Source organism: Lepidochelys olivacea (genome assembly GCF_965140295.1).
Source record: "Lepidochelys olivacea isolate rLepOli2 genome assembly, chromosome: 3".
Taxonomy (NCBI): domain Eukaryota; kingdom Metazoa; phylum Chordata; order Testudines; family Cheloniidae; genus Lepidochelys; species Lepidochelys olivacea.
Genome location: NC_140413.1, coordinates 117,047,954 through 117,063,940, shown reverse-complemented (window position 1 = coordinate 117,063,940; position 15,987 = coordinate 117,047,954). Strand labels below are relative to the sequence as shown.

Sequence of the window (15,987 nt, the reverse complement as noted above, 5' to 3'; positions counted from 1 at the left end):
TTCAAGCCGTCTGTGTTTGCGTCTCAAATGGACTAAAGTAGTACTAAGCCTACTCCTTAGCCCACGTAGCTGGGCTAGATACTGGGAACCACACCCCTACCCAATACCACTACACCTAAAGCAACAGAACAGCTGTGTACTCAATAGCTGGAATAAAAACTTGCACAGATCCCACCCTTGTAGGGAATATAGCCATGCAGCTGCAGGGTTGATCGGAGCCACATGGGGCTGTGCGTATTCAGCTGGCTTGTGATCTTTCACTGGTGTAAATCAAGAGTGTCACAACTGACTATGGAGTTACTTGGTTATAACTGAGCAGAACTTCGTCCTTATACATGCATCTTCTCCACCAGACTCATTAGCTACATTGCCAGCAGAGACTCCTCCACCAGGGAGGTGTCTGCATCTGGTCCAAATTGTATATCCATGCTGTCATTAAACTTTTTAATGGCAGGGGTTTTTTTGTTTGGGGAGTGGGGGCAGGGCAGGGGAGGGGTTGGTAAGGCATTGGTTGGGGGCTGGCTCACCAAACTGAGTTGTGTTCCTATTTTCGTATTTTTGTAATGCTAATGTTAAAACATTAAATTGTCAGGATATCTAAAGCTCTTGTATAGGTGTCTCAGTTATATATATTATATGGTCCTCTTCTTATTCTTTAACTTACTCTTCTAAAATTCAGCACGTAAACATCCATGTTTCATTGGCTCAAGGAAATAGTTCTGTATGCCAGGGGTTCTCAACATTTTTCTTTCTGAGGCCCCCACAACATGCTATAAAAACTCCACGGCCCACCTGTGCCACCACAACTGGTTTTCTGCATATCAAAGCCAGGGCTGGCATTAGGGGGTAGCAAATAGGACAATTGCCTGGGACCCCATGCCACAGCGGACCCCGCGAAGGTAAGTTGCTCAGGCTTCAACTTCAGCCCCAGGTGGCAGGGCGTAGGGCCCCAGGCTTCAGCTCTGAACAGTGGGGCTTCAGCTTTCTCCAGTGAGTGTAACTCTGGCCCTGCTTGGTGGACCGCCAAAAACCTGCTCGCGGCCCCCACAGGGGGCCCCAGACCCCTGGTTGAGAACTGCTGCTGTATGTAACTCTTCTTCTACTTTAAAGTAGTTTAGGTAAAGTAGTTTAGATGACAGGGCGCTGATGAACTTCCCTCAGGAAGCTCATAGTCTATGCAGCAGTAAATAAGGATATCAAACAAGCAGCAATTGCCCAGGAACACAATTTATAGGAAGATCTGTGGCAGATATGCATGTCAAGCTTTGTTCAGTAATCTATAAAGACCACGTTCTAAGAGGTTTCATCTGCTGATCACTAGGGACCTGTTTATCAAAATTAAATGTGTTCACAGTATTCCATTGCATAGTTGAATGGAAGAACTACTTAATGGTTTGCTGCATGTTAATACAGCTAAGGGATTAGCACAATTTACAATGCTTAGGATAAGATTAGAGAACTGGGAAACATACAGATCTGACTAAGCAAACATTGTCACACTCAAATTTAAATGTACCCAAAGGATTTTGAAAGACTATGTTTCAAGTTTTGAGAGCATGTTCTTCCTTCTTTGCCTCTGAACATTAAACTATTTAATACTGGTACAATATATAGAAATGGATTCTGATATATCACAACTGGTATCACTGAAAAGTAGCTTCAAGTTCTCTCTGTTAAACTTCATCAAAAGTGAGATGTTACATAAAAATGTCTGTTTATAATTCTCTTATAAATGGTCTTCAAAATATTCCTGCCTTAGATATTTTCACTCTCTAGATATCAAATTTCTCACCTTTTTCAAAAACATCACTACCAATCCTGCCCTCAATTCTACCTGAGCAACAAACAGTGTGTTGAATATGGTGCCTTAAAAGGAAGTAGGGACCAAACTTGGCTCCATGAATATCATTCTCTCATACGGATAATTGTGCTTATTCTGTATTTTTTTAAAAAATGTGTTCCCTAAAAGAAGAGATTTGATTTTCTACCTGAACATGTCTTTTAAAATGCAAACAAAATGCTGTATGAGTAACCCTAAATGCTTGGGAAGTTATCAAATATGACCATTTTCAAAGCTTTCCATAGTAAGACATCTATTGCTTTCTCTGGGAAGATATGTTTTGGTCTTAGTTATTGGTGAGAAGCAAAGAAATGAGTAAATACTTGATCTGCCAGCTAAGAATTTTTCATTTAGTTCTGGTTTGAAATCTCAAATTTTTTGCAAAAATGTGATGAAAAATGGTGTGGGGCAGGGTATAATGACAGCTACTATGGGTTTTTTTCTTCTTCTTCTTCTTTCATTTTATGACTAGTTTTAGGCCCTTTTGAAAAATGCTATTCCTAGTCTCCAAGTCCCTCTGATTTTTTCCAGTGCCAAAATCTCTCACTAAATCTCAATCTGGCCACGTTAAATTATGAAATCCAGTTTGATTATGCCTGTATCCTTGCATCATCCCTCACGTTAAGGGCAGAGGGAGTGGCACATGGGTGTCTGCCCCTAAACAGGACAGTTAAGGACCATCAACAATTAAATAATCTTGCACTAGTAGGACAATGCCTAGGAGTTTACCAGCTCACCAGGAAGAAAGGGTTCCAAGCAACAGATTACCTGGCCAGGGACTTGAAGTCACCAAGGTGATCTGACAAAGGGAATTGCAACTTCATAAAAAGGACTCACTCAAGCCAGGGGAGCAGGCCAGGACCAGAAGCAAACAAGGCTGAGAAGAAGAGGAATCCTGGACTCCCTGAACAGACACTGACCAAACCCCAAAGGGCATTTGGAGTGATGAGGAAAGAGAGGCAGGGATTTGCATGCAAGTTTTGTTTTTCCCATAGATCTGTAGATCTCTTGTGCTGCTACATCGCTTTGTGTTTAGAAATTCCTTGTCGAGCCTGTGTTACTTTTTTTCACTGTCATAATCCCTGAAGAGGGAAACAGTAAATCCACAGATTTGGTGGAACTCTGGGAATGTGTAGTAGTGACCAGGGAGGCTTGGGAAATCCAGCTCTGGTTTCAGGGCCTACAAAAGTGGACCACAGGGTCCCCAGAACCAAGAGCAGTGTCAGACACAGAATCTGCACCTGAAGTGAGAGTCTAGGTGCCCAGGGCCAAAGAAATAGTACCTAAACTCTGCCTGGCCCCAACAAGCCAAAAGCATGTGGGACATGAAGGTTGGATCCAGTAGTTCATCCTGGTAAGTGTTTACCAGGGACCTCACCCAGGGTTTGTAACACTTAAACTCCTAGATTTTCAAAAGTCACTTAAGCACTTTTGAAAAAACTTTACCCTAAGTCTCCAACAAATTCCTGTAGGAGTAAGCCAAATATTTGCAACCCCTTCCCCAACATTTGACTAATAAATGAAGAGTGTTCTTAAAGCAGCGCCTATATTGAAAGAATTGAAGAGAAATCAGGAGGAGGCAAACTGACTTCTTCCTAATTTATACCCATGTGAAAATTTACCTCTCCAATTCTGCCAGTGTCGGCTTTCCCCTGTATTCATACTTTATATTCTTCCTTTTTCTCACCCAGCTGAGCATTTCTGAAGAAGGTCTGGGTATGCTTTAAATACTTAGTGACTTTCCATGGTTTTCAACTCTACCTTTCTAAACAGTATTTATTCATCATCCTTTGCCTCCATAGGCCAGGAGCATGAGGTTTACTTGCTCTGCTTTGACTTGTCATGAAAGCTGGTTGTTTTCTCCAGCCACACTTTTAACCAAAACAAACCTTTTTTCTTTTCTTTTCTTTTATTTCTTTTCTTTTTTTTTTAGAAAGTGTTTATTTGGGAAGGTGGGGCAGGGATTGTACCATAACAAACGCAGAAACTTCCAAATTATCAACCAGCCCCATTTGCTGTCTGTACCTTGTCCATTGTTAATTCCCTGACAAAGGTGAGTGATTACCTTCTGCTAGCTAGATCTAAGGATATCTTCTTTATCCTCATCCTTTGATGTCTGCTGCCCTTTCATTTTCTTGATGATGTCACTATTTGATTTCTATGCCTTTGCTTTCTTTGCGGCTTGGTGTTTGCTCCTTAACAGGAAAAGTGAGGAGAGAACTCACCTCAAACCTGTACTGCTGTCATGGTTCTGACTAACTCCGATATCTGACCTTTCATCAGTGTCTCTGATTGTATAACCCTTGTCTGTGCCCACAGCCTGTAGCAACCTGCATGGAGTTTAGGAGGTGCACAGGTTGCAGGAGTGAAGAGTATGAGGGAGGCATTAGTTAGTCGGTCTGCATGCACATGGTTTGAATGCTAGCTACAGTTGCAATGCTGCTTTAAATAATTCTCTTAATAAAGAGCCAATTTAGTTTTAGAAGGATGGAGTCCTTCCATGTTATCCATCATGCAGCACATGAAACATGGTGGCAGCGATCAGTCTAGCAAGACCCATGGCCAGGAAGCATAATTAACAGGTAAACAAAGCAGCAACTAGAAGCAGAGCATGGAAGAACTCAGGACACAACAAATACTGGGTTTCCAGACAAATCCCTTCAATAATTATAGAAGCAAGAACTGAGTCTGCATACAAAGCTGACCATTAGGGATAAAGATGAAAAATAAGGGTAAAGCTTTTTTACTACCTCGTTTGAGGGAATGAGAAGTGAGTGAGATGCTGTTGCCAGAAATAATGCCGGAAACACTGGAACAGCTGATAAGTGTTTCAATACTGTGACTCCAGATAGAATGAGACTGTAGATACTGTTTTTGTTTTGTTTTTTGTTTTGTTTTTTGCCTGAAACCAAGAAACAGAAGAGGAAATAAATACTTACATTAGAGCTGAGAACTCTGATAACTACAATCCATAACTAGAGACAAAATCTTTTTTTTTTCATAGATTCATAGATATTAAGGTCAGAAGGGACCATTATGATCATCTAGTCTGACCTCCTGCACAACGCAGGCCACAGAATCTCACCCACCCACTCCTGTGATAAACCTCTCACCTATGTCTGAGCTATTGAAGTCCCCAAATCATGGTGTAAAGACTTCAAGGTGCAGAGAATCCTCCAGCAAGTGACCCGTGCCCTGTGCTACAGAGGAAGGCGAAAAGCCCCCAGGGCCTCTTCCAATCTGCCCTGGAGGAAAATTTGTGGGACGCTGTTCATTGAACCGTTTCTAGAAGTGCTTATATTTGTGGATTGACATCTTCTAACGTTACTCTGAACAAATCAAATGCCTAGCACCTGAGACTTTAACTCTCATTGCATAAAAAGTATGGCCCCCTCAATTGGTTTGAGAGTTTGTTGTCCCATTGATATTCCTTCCCAAAGCATGCTTTGATTTTGCAGTCTGTGTACTGTTGTACAGTGTACTTAAACCTCTCTAAATGAAAGATGTGTGCAGTTATCTGATTAAAATTCTGTATCTACACCAATTGGCTGTTACTTCTGGTAGCTTACCAAAATGGCTCTCTATGCTGCAGAGATCGTGCATCAGTGTTTTTAAAAAAAAGTATCTTGAACACATATCTTGCTTTCCTTACTCTAGTCAAAATTCTTTGACTGGCCTACTTATTCTAATTGTAAAATTTCTGATTAAATTGTACAGGCTGTATGCAGGTCACAAAGCAGTAAACTAAGTAGAACTGTGAAATGAGAGCTGGCTTTTTTAGTGCACTGAGAATCTAATGCTTATGTAGGAGAAGCTGCTTCCTTTCTGTGTCATTCAAGGCTCCCATGAGTGAGCTCTCAGTGCAGTACATTATACACTTGACCAAAGATGTTTATGTCAGGATCTGCAAGCCCTCTCTGGAGGGAAAATAACTTTTTCACCAGTTGCAACCAACGGCTTCACTTGGCAAAGTCAGCTTCACTCATACTAGCCAGAGAAACAGGACAGATAAGTGAAGCACCTAATGGGAATCTCCGATGCCGTGCCGCACATACAAATATAAAATATGCTTCGGAAATATGGAAGGCTTCCAGGTGAGTTTTACATCCTGCACTTATAAAATGCTCCTGAAGGCTGCAGAGTGTTTCTCATAATTTTAGCACGGCTTGTTTAATGTTTTAAGCTTCCTTTTAAACACTGAAGCAAAAAACTGTGCATGTACCCATCTCAAACTTTTAAATAAGGCATTACTGTCAGGCTTAATCTTCAGTAGCTGGGTAATATTGTCTGGTTTAGAAGTATTAATCCATAGCTGCACTGTAATGTAGAGACTTAAGTGGGGCGTCGTAAGGATACTCAATTCACCATAAAATGATAACAAGACATCTCAGTCAACCCTCTCAACCATGAACTCTGTCTGGCAGATTCATAAAAAGGGATTGTTGTACACAGAGCAAGGTCTCTACAGTGTCCAAACAAATTACACAAGCTGGTTTTGGTAGGGCTGAGTTAGCATTCCCAGATAGTCCAATAAAATATTAAGTATTTGAACAGCTTCTATATAATTTCTTAATATCCTAGGAGGCTTTGTCTTCGCTCCTGGACACAAAGGGTCCAGTTCTGAAAAGAGGCTGCATATGCCTACTTCATGTGGCTAGCATTTAGGGAAAACAGTTTTGTTTTTGTTTTTTCAAAAGATTGACTTGCTTAGGATGTGACCAAATTATAACTCTCTGAGAGCAATTCTTCCTCTCCCTACAATTCCACTTATTATATTCAGTGATTCACAAATTGAGAAATGCTTGCTCCTATAACAGAGGAAACAGGCAAAAATCTATGAAGAGTAGACTTTTAAATGCAAGAGTTTGCAGGGCTTGTGTACCAGAGCAGCTAGGATCAATTTAAAATAGGGGCCAAAGATCAGGCATTCTAGACCGATGTAGGAGCCGGCTCTACAAACGGTATGACTGCCAGTGAAAACTGATGCAATGTGATGCGTGAAAGCAAAAATACTCTGCTTTTGAGAATATCTAACGCTGAAATGAATTACTGCCAGGGAGTTTCTGTGTGACCTCAGATTGTTGTATGACCATGTTCCAACCAGTTTTAAAAAAGCCAGGATGAAGGGCCAAACATATCCAGAATAGAAGTGTCTGACATTAGAAAGATGTTCTATGTGCGGAAAACTCACATGTCTTGGATTTCATTTGGGCTAGGGTTAGGTGCAGCAAGAGCAGCTGCAGTCAAAACTTATCGTTATGGGGAGGCAATAAGACTTATTATGAAGCTACTTGAGAGCTCCACCTTCAGAAGAAAAGTTAGTCGGCGGAGCAGTAGTCTGCTCTCGGAGACAAGCAAGTATTTTACAACATAGAACTGTAAAAGGGATGGACCCAGAGGAGGTTTAGACCTGTCATTCATAATGGAGAAGAGGTAATTTGGGGGAGTACAAGTATTTGAGGCAGGATGAGGTATTTACATGACCCCGCTGAAAACTAAAGAAAATCATGGCTTCATAATATGATGGCTGTCATCTTTGCAAACACTGAGAGGCCTTCAAAGTATAAAGCATTAGTCTCCAGGACTTAGCTAGAAAGCCTGTCTCTCTAGCTCAAGAGCTATCACATACACATCTTCTGGACTGACCTCTCCTGTTCTATGTTAACACGCTGACAGGTACGTTACATTAACACTGTATATTATGTAGTTGCAGCTTGTAACTCCGTAGCTCAAGCAGTTAATTTTGCACTTAAAGCAGGGATTCAACCTCTTGGTTTGTGAATGAGGGGGTTAGTACAAAATAGTGGATCCTCAAATGTACAGAACTTATGGAGTGCAGAATGAATTTCTGGAGAACTTACAAGTAAATGTGTTAATCAGTTTGAGTTGCAATTTAAAGAGGTCCTTTAAGAAACTTGGCATCTGTCAGTCTCTTCTTCCCAAATGATCTTAACTAGGGCATAATGCAAACACTTTCTATGTAACTGCAATGCATTTAAATCTTATGCATAATTGATATTTTAAGAAACTAAGTGGCAGTTAAGCTAAGTTAATTGCTTCTAACTTCTAGGCCGAGATAACTCAAGTGGGGCCATTGTGACATAGAAGGTAATTCAACCAACAACGCTTCCTCTACAACTAACTTGCAAAGTCTATTGGTTGTAATGAGTTGGTGTGAGGGAGACTGGACACAAGTCTAGAGTTCTCGATGGTAGATTACTTGAGCCAACTGTCACTGCTCTTTAAAAATTCTGTAGCTGCATGCTAGCTTGGGCATCAGTGCTTGAAAGGTTCCCCATGGCATGCGGCCTTGGCTCCACTGTGCATTGAGGCAGCACTGCTAGTGGAAAGGAGGCAGGAGTGCAGGGACAGACACTAGGACTGTATTCTTCCTGCCTGCCTTCACTTAGCACTGGTCTCACTAACACAGCCCCCTAAAAACATGACTACATTGTAAAGGAAGGGCCAGATCTGTTCTGCTTTGCATCACAAGAGCAGCGCAAGCTGCTGTAAATCAGCTTAACAGGCTGGTGCACTCTGGCAGGTTTGCACTGCTCTGATACACCAGTGGGTCCACCGTTAAATAAAACACTATTTTAAGACTGATGCTAGATAGCAAATAAATAGAAATATTGCATGCTGGCGTTTTCTGTTGGGTTTTTTGAGTAGTTAGTCATCATTTGTATGTCACTTTAAAAATATCCCAGGCAAACCGTTGTAATAGAGTTAAAGATGAATACATATCAGTAACAAAATACTATTGGAATTTTGTAATTATCTCCAAATGAAGCATTATAAAATAATTCTGCCCTGTGGTGATGTCATGAAGAGGGAGGTGGACATGTGGAAAATCTAAATGTTTTTTCTTTAAGACTTGACTTTATTTTGAGACCACAAACCCTAAAATGCCTCATTCATTGTATGGGTATTGCATGCCGTCACTATAGGGTAGGGCGTTAATGTTGGCTGGGTGTCGTAACTATGCACACTTTTTATCTTTATATGCATCTTAATGCTTGGGTTTGGGGAGAACTACAACATCCCTAATGTTATGAAATACACACAGATTAGCAAGAGTGGTATCTAAAGAATATGAAATAGGCCAAAATAATAATCTGAAGTGTGGCTATAAGAAATGTATAGAACCACATCCTTGGCTGGTACTAACTGGCATTGCTCTGAAGTCAGTGGAGCTATGTTAACTTAATCAGCTGAAGATTTGGTCCTTTATTGGTAAAGTTAAAGGAAGCAGAGCAGTGGAGAAGAGCTGGTGTGTCAGATCATTCAAAGAAAATATTTTTCAGGGCTAAGGATGTGACTCTGCAAAGATCTGAGCACCCTCAACATCCTTTGAACATCCCTAATTTGCTACCTGTCTCATTCCTTTTTTCCCCCTCAGCATCTTGAGAAAGGCATGTTACTTAGACTGACTCTGTGGCAATCCTATCCTGAAAGCTGCAATGTTTTGCTCATAATTTACCACAAAAGAAGGATCATTCACTGCCTATTCCACAGAAAAGTGACTTGGTTGTCAGCTCCTCCACATGTCATAAGGGCCTCTCCAAAATAGACATTGGAGAGGAGAGTGTCTGCTGCACTTCTGAGAGCTGCAGCACAGAATTCTCAGCCTAGGGCAGAATGGGGATAGGTGACTTTAAAATATCTTTGTGCCCTCCTAATCCTGGGCTGCTCCAGGGGCTGAAGAGGCCCCCAATATAGTGTAGATACCCCATGACCACCAGAAATATCTAAGATATGGCAAACTCCCTGGGACTGCCCAAGGGGCCCACTGCACAGCCCAGAATCTCTGCCGTGTAGTTTGCTGGTGCCCTGCTCCAGAATGACCCTGCTGCCCCCTACATGCCTCATGTTCCAGAGTTGTAAGGTGGTCCTTGGGAGACAGCTGTACAGCTGTCTTCTGCAGTACCTGAGTTAGGGGAAATCCTTCCCAAGCTGGCTCCAGGGCTCTCAGGGCCCCTTTATACTTCTCTAGACCTTTTATGAGGCGTAAAGGGGCTGGAGCAGGGGTTCCATCCGTGATCTATGCCCTTAGGAGCTCTGGTAAATTAGACAATAATGAGAGAGAAACAAGACACAATGGGGTAGGGAAGGTTGGGGCAACATCACTAAAATTATAGAATCATAGGACTGGAAGGGACCTCGAGAGGTCATCTAGTCCAGTCCCCTACACTCATGGCAGGACTAAGTATTATCTAGACCATTCCTGACAGGTGTTTGTCTAACCTGTTCTTAAAAACCTTCAATGATGGAGATTCTACAGCATCCCTAGGCAATTTTTTCCAGTGCTTAACCACCCTGACAGTTAGGAAGTTTTTCCTCTGTCCAACCTAAACCTCCCTCAAACACTGCCTCAAACAAGGACTATTTCACTGCATGATGGAATAAAGAGGATGGATTTTATTTGACTAAATGGATGTCTTGGTTAACTTCTTGTAGATGTTGCAGCCGTAGGGTGATGTGGGACAGACTTAAATGAGGTGTGAGGGTTGGGGAAGGGGGGGAAGTTTGCAAATCAGGAAGGACTTTCCAATGTAAGGGGAAGTGTGGAAGAAAGTGCAGGGACACTTATAGGAGATGCAGGTAAATGGGGTATCAAAACAATTGATGGGGGACGAGACAATATAAAAAAAACAGCTCAGATATGAGGAGGGGCGGTTCTGTGTGGCTTTGAAGCACGGACAAGAAGCTTGATCTTGATGCATCGGAGGAGAGGAACCAAGAGAGCAACTGAGTTGATGTGGCCTGGGTCTGGTGCAATGTCCAAAAGGCAGGAGAGTGAAGAATGCTGTATCTTGGGGATTTCTGGGAAAGAGATTTAAGAACTTAAGTGAAAACCCCATGTGAGATGGTGGGGGACAGGAATGTGAAAGGGGTTGTGAAGGATCTTCTCTTCATCCTCTAGCATGAACCATTTGGGGTTTGAACTCCTCAGTCAATATTCATTATGCTTTCTCAGTTGTAAGGTGTGTAATGAAGCAAATGTTATTTAATATATTCCCTTCGTTTTGAGGGAGGGATTTTCCCAAGATATTGCTCTGAGTGCTAGAGGATTTCTGTGCTAATTACAGTGAAGTTTTTGGTAATTATGTCCTAAATATGTCAGTAGGAGACTTGGAGTCAGGCTCATTGTCAGTTGTATGGAGTTGACGGCACTAAGTTTTACAGGGTTTGTTCATTTCATCTTAAACTAATATGGGTCTCACTGCACACAAAGGATACATACATTTCTCTTGCTTTGCTGCTTTAAAAAATTATGTACATGTTGCTCAGTTACTTAATCTACCCTGTACCACACTTTTGCATCTGTAAAATGGGGATAGTTCTAACAGGGGCACTGTGAGGATAAAATCCATTGATTATTATGAGATGCTCAGATGCTATGGTGATGAGGGCCAGAGTACCTAGATAACCCCTAGAAAGTGAACTGAACCTCTTGTGTAAAATGGAGCCAGATTCTGATCTCACAAATTGGAAGTCATAAAATTGAAGCAAATGGAAATATCCAGATGTAAAACAGTGAGAAGGGAATTGGGCCCACGGTGTGCTGCCTGGGATAGGAGAGTCTATCTAATCTCCTTTGTAGTGCTCGGAAGAGATGCTGCTTCTATTGGGGAGATGGACTTTTGCCCCTTATCCACAGTGTTCATGCCCAGCACAGAGCTAATTTCACTCTGGGATCTCAGGAAGAGTGAGACCTTTCAAAAGCTAAAATGCAAACTCAAAATTTGTAATTCCAGCTTGCATCACTATCACAGAATCTCTGTTCAAAATCAGGTCGCATAATTTTGGATCTCCATTGTCATTCCCTTACATTTGGTTCCAGTCAAACCATCATATCACTAGATTGATCTGAGTTTAGAATTCTAAACTTCATTTTCATAACCTGGATCAGACAAAAGGCATCCCCATCATATGACTAAGTCACTGTTTACATTCCATAGCTCAATCACTGAATATATCCAAAGAATGAGTTTGATAATCCCTCTCCTACAGCCTAAACACTTAATGAATCAATGGGAGTTTTGTCAGAGAAGACAATAGGATCAGGTCTAATATTTGCAAATACAGTAGTTAACAGCCAAAGCAAGCAAAGACGAAAAGCTTGACTCCTGTTCACCCCCGCACCACTGTGCTCAGTAAATGAATGTCTGGCTTGCACCACCACCCTTGGGATTTGCTGACTGCTTGTAGACTTTCCCTTATAGGAACTGAGGGAATGTCATGCTCACAGAAGTGTAGGACTGATAGCATTGACTTGAGCCAGGTGCTGTGTAAGCTCTGCAAATGCACCTCAGTCAGTGGAAGCAACACCCTCTGCTATTCTAGTCTTGAACGTCGATAGAGCAGACAGCCAATCACGTCAAATTAAAGCAATGTTTTGTATTTTCAGATAAACATACTGTAAAATGAGGTTGAGGCTCCAAACTTGTATCAACTGTGACCAAAAATTAACTTGATGGGGTTGCAGAGGGCAAATAGTGCCCTAACCCTCTGTGCCACCAAGATCCCTGCACATTATATTGGAACTATAAAGACACAAGTGTGGTCAATCTACCATGCTCTCGACCCCCTGCAAAACACAAGCCTTGTATTAGTCCAAATCACTTGTATTAAATAATAGTGTAGGCCAGGGGTTCTCAACCTTTTTCTTTCTGAGCCCCCCAAACATGCGATAAAAACTCCACAGCCCACCTGTGCCTCAATAACTGTTTTTCTGTGTATAAAAGCCAGGGCCGGAGTTAGGGGGTAGGAAGCAGGGCAATTGCCTGTGACCCCATGCCATGGGGGCCCCCGTGAAGCTAAGCTAAACTGCTCAGGCTTCGGCTTCAGCTGCAGTTGGTGGACTTAGAGTCCTGGACTTAAGCCCTGCACGGCAGGGCTTCGGCTTTCTGCCCTGGGTCCCAGTGAGTCTACTGCCAGTCCTGCTTGACGGACCCCTGACATCTGCTTGTAGCCCCCTCAGGGAGCCCCAGACCTCTGGTTTAAAACTGCTGGTGTAAACAATTGTGCGCTGGGGGAGGGGATTGGGAGAGGGGATGGAGCTTGTGAGTAACTCACTTAAGAAAGGTACAGGAGTCTGTAAGCACATTGATTCTGGCAAAAAACTGAAATGGTTCCAAGTCCCAGTCTCTCAACCTGACCCGATGTAATTAATACCCCTGTCACATGACAGGTGGGAATGTGTGGCTGTATAACCACAGACTCCCTTAGCTACTGTTACGAAATGTAGTGCTGAAAATACTTCAGTGATTTTAGAAAGAAGCCATTTAAGATTTAACTTTCACTGCTGCTGTTTTGGTGTATGCAAACTGAGTCATATTGTGTGCACCAGTGGAAAAAAATCCCTTAATAAAATCTAAAATCCCATTACTCTTATTCTCCTCGTTTGAAAAGTTCAGCTAATACATGGAATATTAATTCCGTCTGGAATAAGTACAAACCACTGGAAGGAAAAAATAGCTTGGTTTAAGAAAATCTGGGAAGTACTGGTGATGAGGGAAGGAAAAACTTGCCTAGCCAAAAAGCCTAACACTGGGAAAGATTTTGAAATGTTTACTTTTCCTTGGATGCACAGATAACTCCAGTAGCCAAACCCACGGTAATGCTAATCTGGACTAATTAATGGTAAATAATAGGTATTGGCCCTGACTGACGCAGCGCATTAGTTGTAATGTTCCAGTTCAGACTTCAGGGCAGTTTAATTCTAGCTCACACTGGAATAACAAAGATCAAAGCCAGGCTCATGGTTTAAGTGAATTACCATCTTGCAATAATTTTAGAGAGATGGAAAAAACAAAAAAAACCAGTTGAATAGTCATATCATTGTTGATATTTTAAGGGCTAACAAAGTGCTATACAATTGGTGAGGTGTGTGCTAGTGATTGCAAGGCTAACAAGCAGCCTCTTATTCTACTCAAAGTGACAAGAACAGACGCAACCCTAAAGTACTGCAGCATAAGCATGTCCCTGGAATATAGTGTTTTAGCAAAATGTTTGTATTGTAAAATTACTACTTAGGCAGCACAGATGACCGGTATTTGTCTTCATTGCCAAAAGTTTTTGAGAGACTTGATACAATTAATGTAGAAAATGTGATTGTACTTCATGTTTGTCTGTAGTAATTCTATAAATCTCTTCTGTCTGTGTTCTTGTAGCCGCTTGGGTACCGAAGTAGCTGAAATGAGAAAAAGGCAGCAGTCACAAAATGAAGGAACATCTGCCGTGTCTCAAGCACCTGGAAACCAAAGGCCCAACAACACATGTTGCTTTTGTTGGTGCTGTTGTTGCAGCTGCTCATGGTATGTCCCGTAGTGTACTTGGTATCATATCCAACACAGGTAAACAAAGAGAGTGAAAACTGCCAGTTGCTGGGAATGTATGGAATTCTCCGAGAGTCGCTCTGCTGAAAGTCAGACTTCATTTTTCGACACAAGAATTTTATTAAATAGTTCTCTGCTCTTTCTGGGCCGCTTGTGTTGCAGATGAGGGAGTGGGCATTGAAAATACGACTTTGATTTTGCCCCCTCTCCAAAGTTACTATCATAAAATGAGGAAGTAGCGGGTGTAAAACTCAGGTGGGCAGATGATCTTGAAAATGTCTTAATTTTACATTTAAGACACTCTTGTTTCAGTTTGTATTTTTTAGTATTTAAATTGTTCCCTCTAAACTATAAGAAATGTTTCAGAACACTTTGTCTTTGCATTCATTGGGCGGTAAATGGGCAGAAATGAGAACTATATAGAGCTGCAGCAATTTAGTTGTTCAATTAATAAATTGTTAACTAAATTCTCTAGTCTGAGAACATTAAAAAAATGGATTTCCACTGTGATCTTTCAACTAGCAAAAAGCACTATTTTAGCAGGGAAAGTCATTGCTACTCAGCTATTCTTAAAGGAACACTTGGATTGCGGAGTTTGAAGCTTAAGTCTATGAAATAACTTCAGTTAATCATTTCGCTGCGCTGTATGTCTAAGGTGTCTGTTGCCGTAATATAGAAGGCTCCAATTTATATACATGCTTAACTTTACGCACATGGCTAGTCCTAATGTAGCATAAAGCTACTCTCAGAATTGTTCAGGGCCTATGCAAAGATATAATCATCTGAGTGTTTTTGGATTGGCCATTCTGTGTACATCTCTCCGATTTTACACTTAAGTCAGCCATTTGCTCCTTTTCCTGCATCTAAAAATGCACATCAGAGGGTACCAAATATCACAATGGCACAGCCTCTTCTGAACCTCTTCCCTGCCACGTCCTCCTCTTTGCCACAGGAGCAGGAACAGAACAGCACAAACTTCCAGCTCTCACAGAACCAGAGGATCCATGGGAACAAGAAAGAGTGAGTGAGGACATGCTATTAGGAAGCTATCCTGCTTCTTGCTATATGTTCACTCCATACAACACAGAGAGGCTTGAAGGCTCTTAAATGTGAAGACAAGCACTGAGCTGCCTCTGCTCTCCTCTGGCCTGTGTAAAGGGTATGCGGGGCCATAAGTATCAACTTTGCTTATGGATCTTTATAGGCTGCACTGGGATAGATATTTGAATAATCAGTTCTCCTCACACATCCTTAGAGCTTTGTTTCCCTTGGAGAGCCTTCAGGGTAGTATGCAGTTCCCATACATTTGAACAGCTTGTGCATAGTCAATCGAGATATGATCCATCATTGCATTACAATGTTGGGTGTACTCTCAACTGCTTTTGTAGAAGTGTTTATTGCTGATCATATCCTGACGTTTTTTCTGAATGTGGACTTGATTGTGCATGAAGAACTGGGTAAGCCTAGTTTCCATCTTAAAAGTAAAGTCTAACAGGCTAGCTTGAGGGATGTAGTGGAAATGCCATTGCTTGTGATTCTTAAAACTAACCTGAACAATACAATGGTGAAAATAAATCCTGCACGGGCAGAATGATGACCTAATGGGTCTCCCATCTCTAACTTCTGAATCTGTGATTGAAGCCCAAAGAAGGTGTGGGAGGGGTTGAGGGGGAGTCATTTCTGAAAGGCAATTTTGGCCCTTTTAGAACTTGAGTCAAAATGAAATATTTGTTTTGGTGTGGAATTTGTCTTGTGAGCTTGTTTATGGCTACAAGGAGCCAGCATGCTACTTTCTTTCTCTCACTC

The 15,987-nt window shown here is 41.7% G+C and overlaps 1 protein-coding gene across 4 annotated transcripts in view; it reads left to right on the top strand.

Moving 5' to 3' along the window:
* The window catches only part of RGS17 (regulator of G protein signaling 17), a 74,035-nt gene that overhangs the window by 32,780 nt on the left and 25,268 nt on the right, over positions 1-15,987 (top strand). For all 4 annotated transcript variants that reach the window (XM_084622302.1, XM_084622303.1, XM_084622301.1 and 1 more), the window contains exon 2: positions 14,017-14,160. In XM_084622302.1, the coding sequence (XP_084478428.1) occupies positions 14,042-14,160 (119 nt within the window). In that variant the 5' untranslated portion in view covers positions 14,017-14,041. The remainder of the gene's footprint in view (positions 1-14,016; positions 14,161-15,987) is intronic.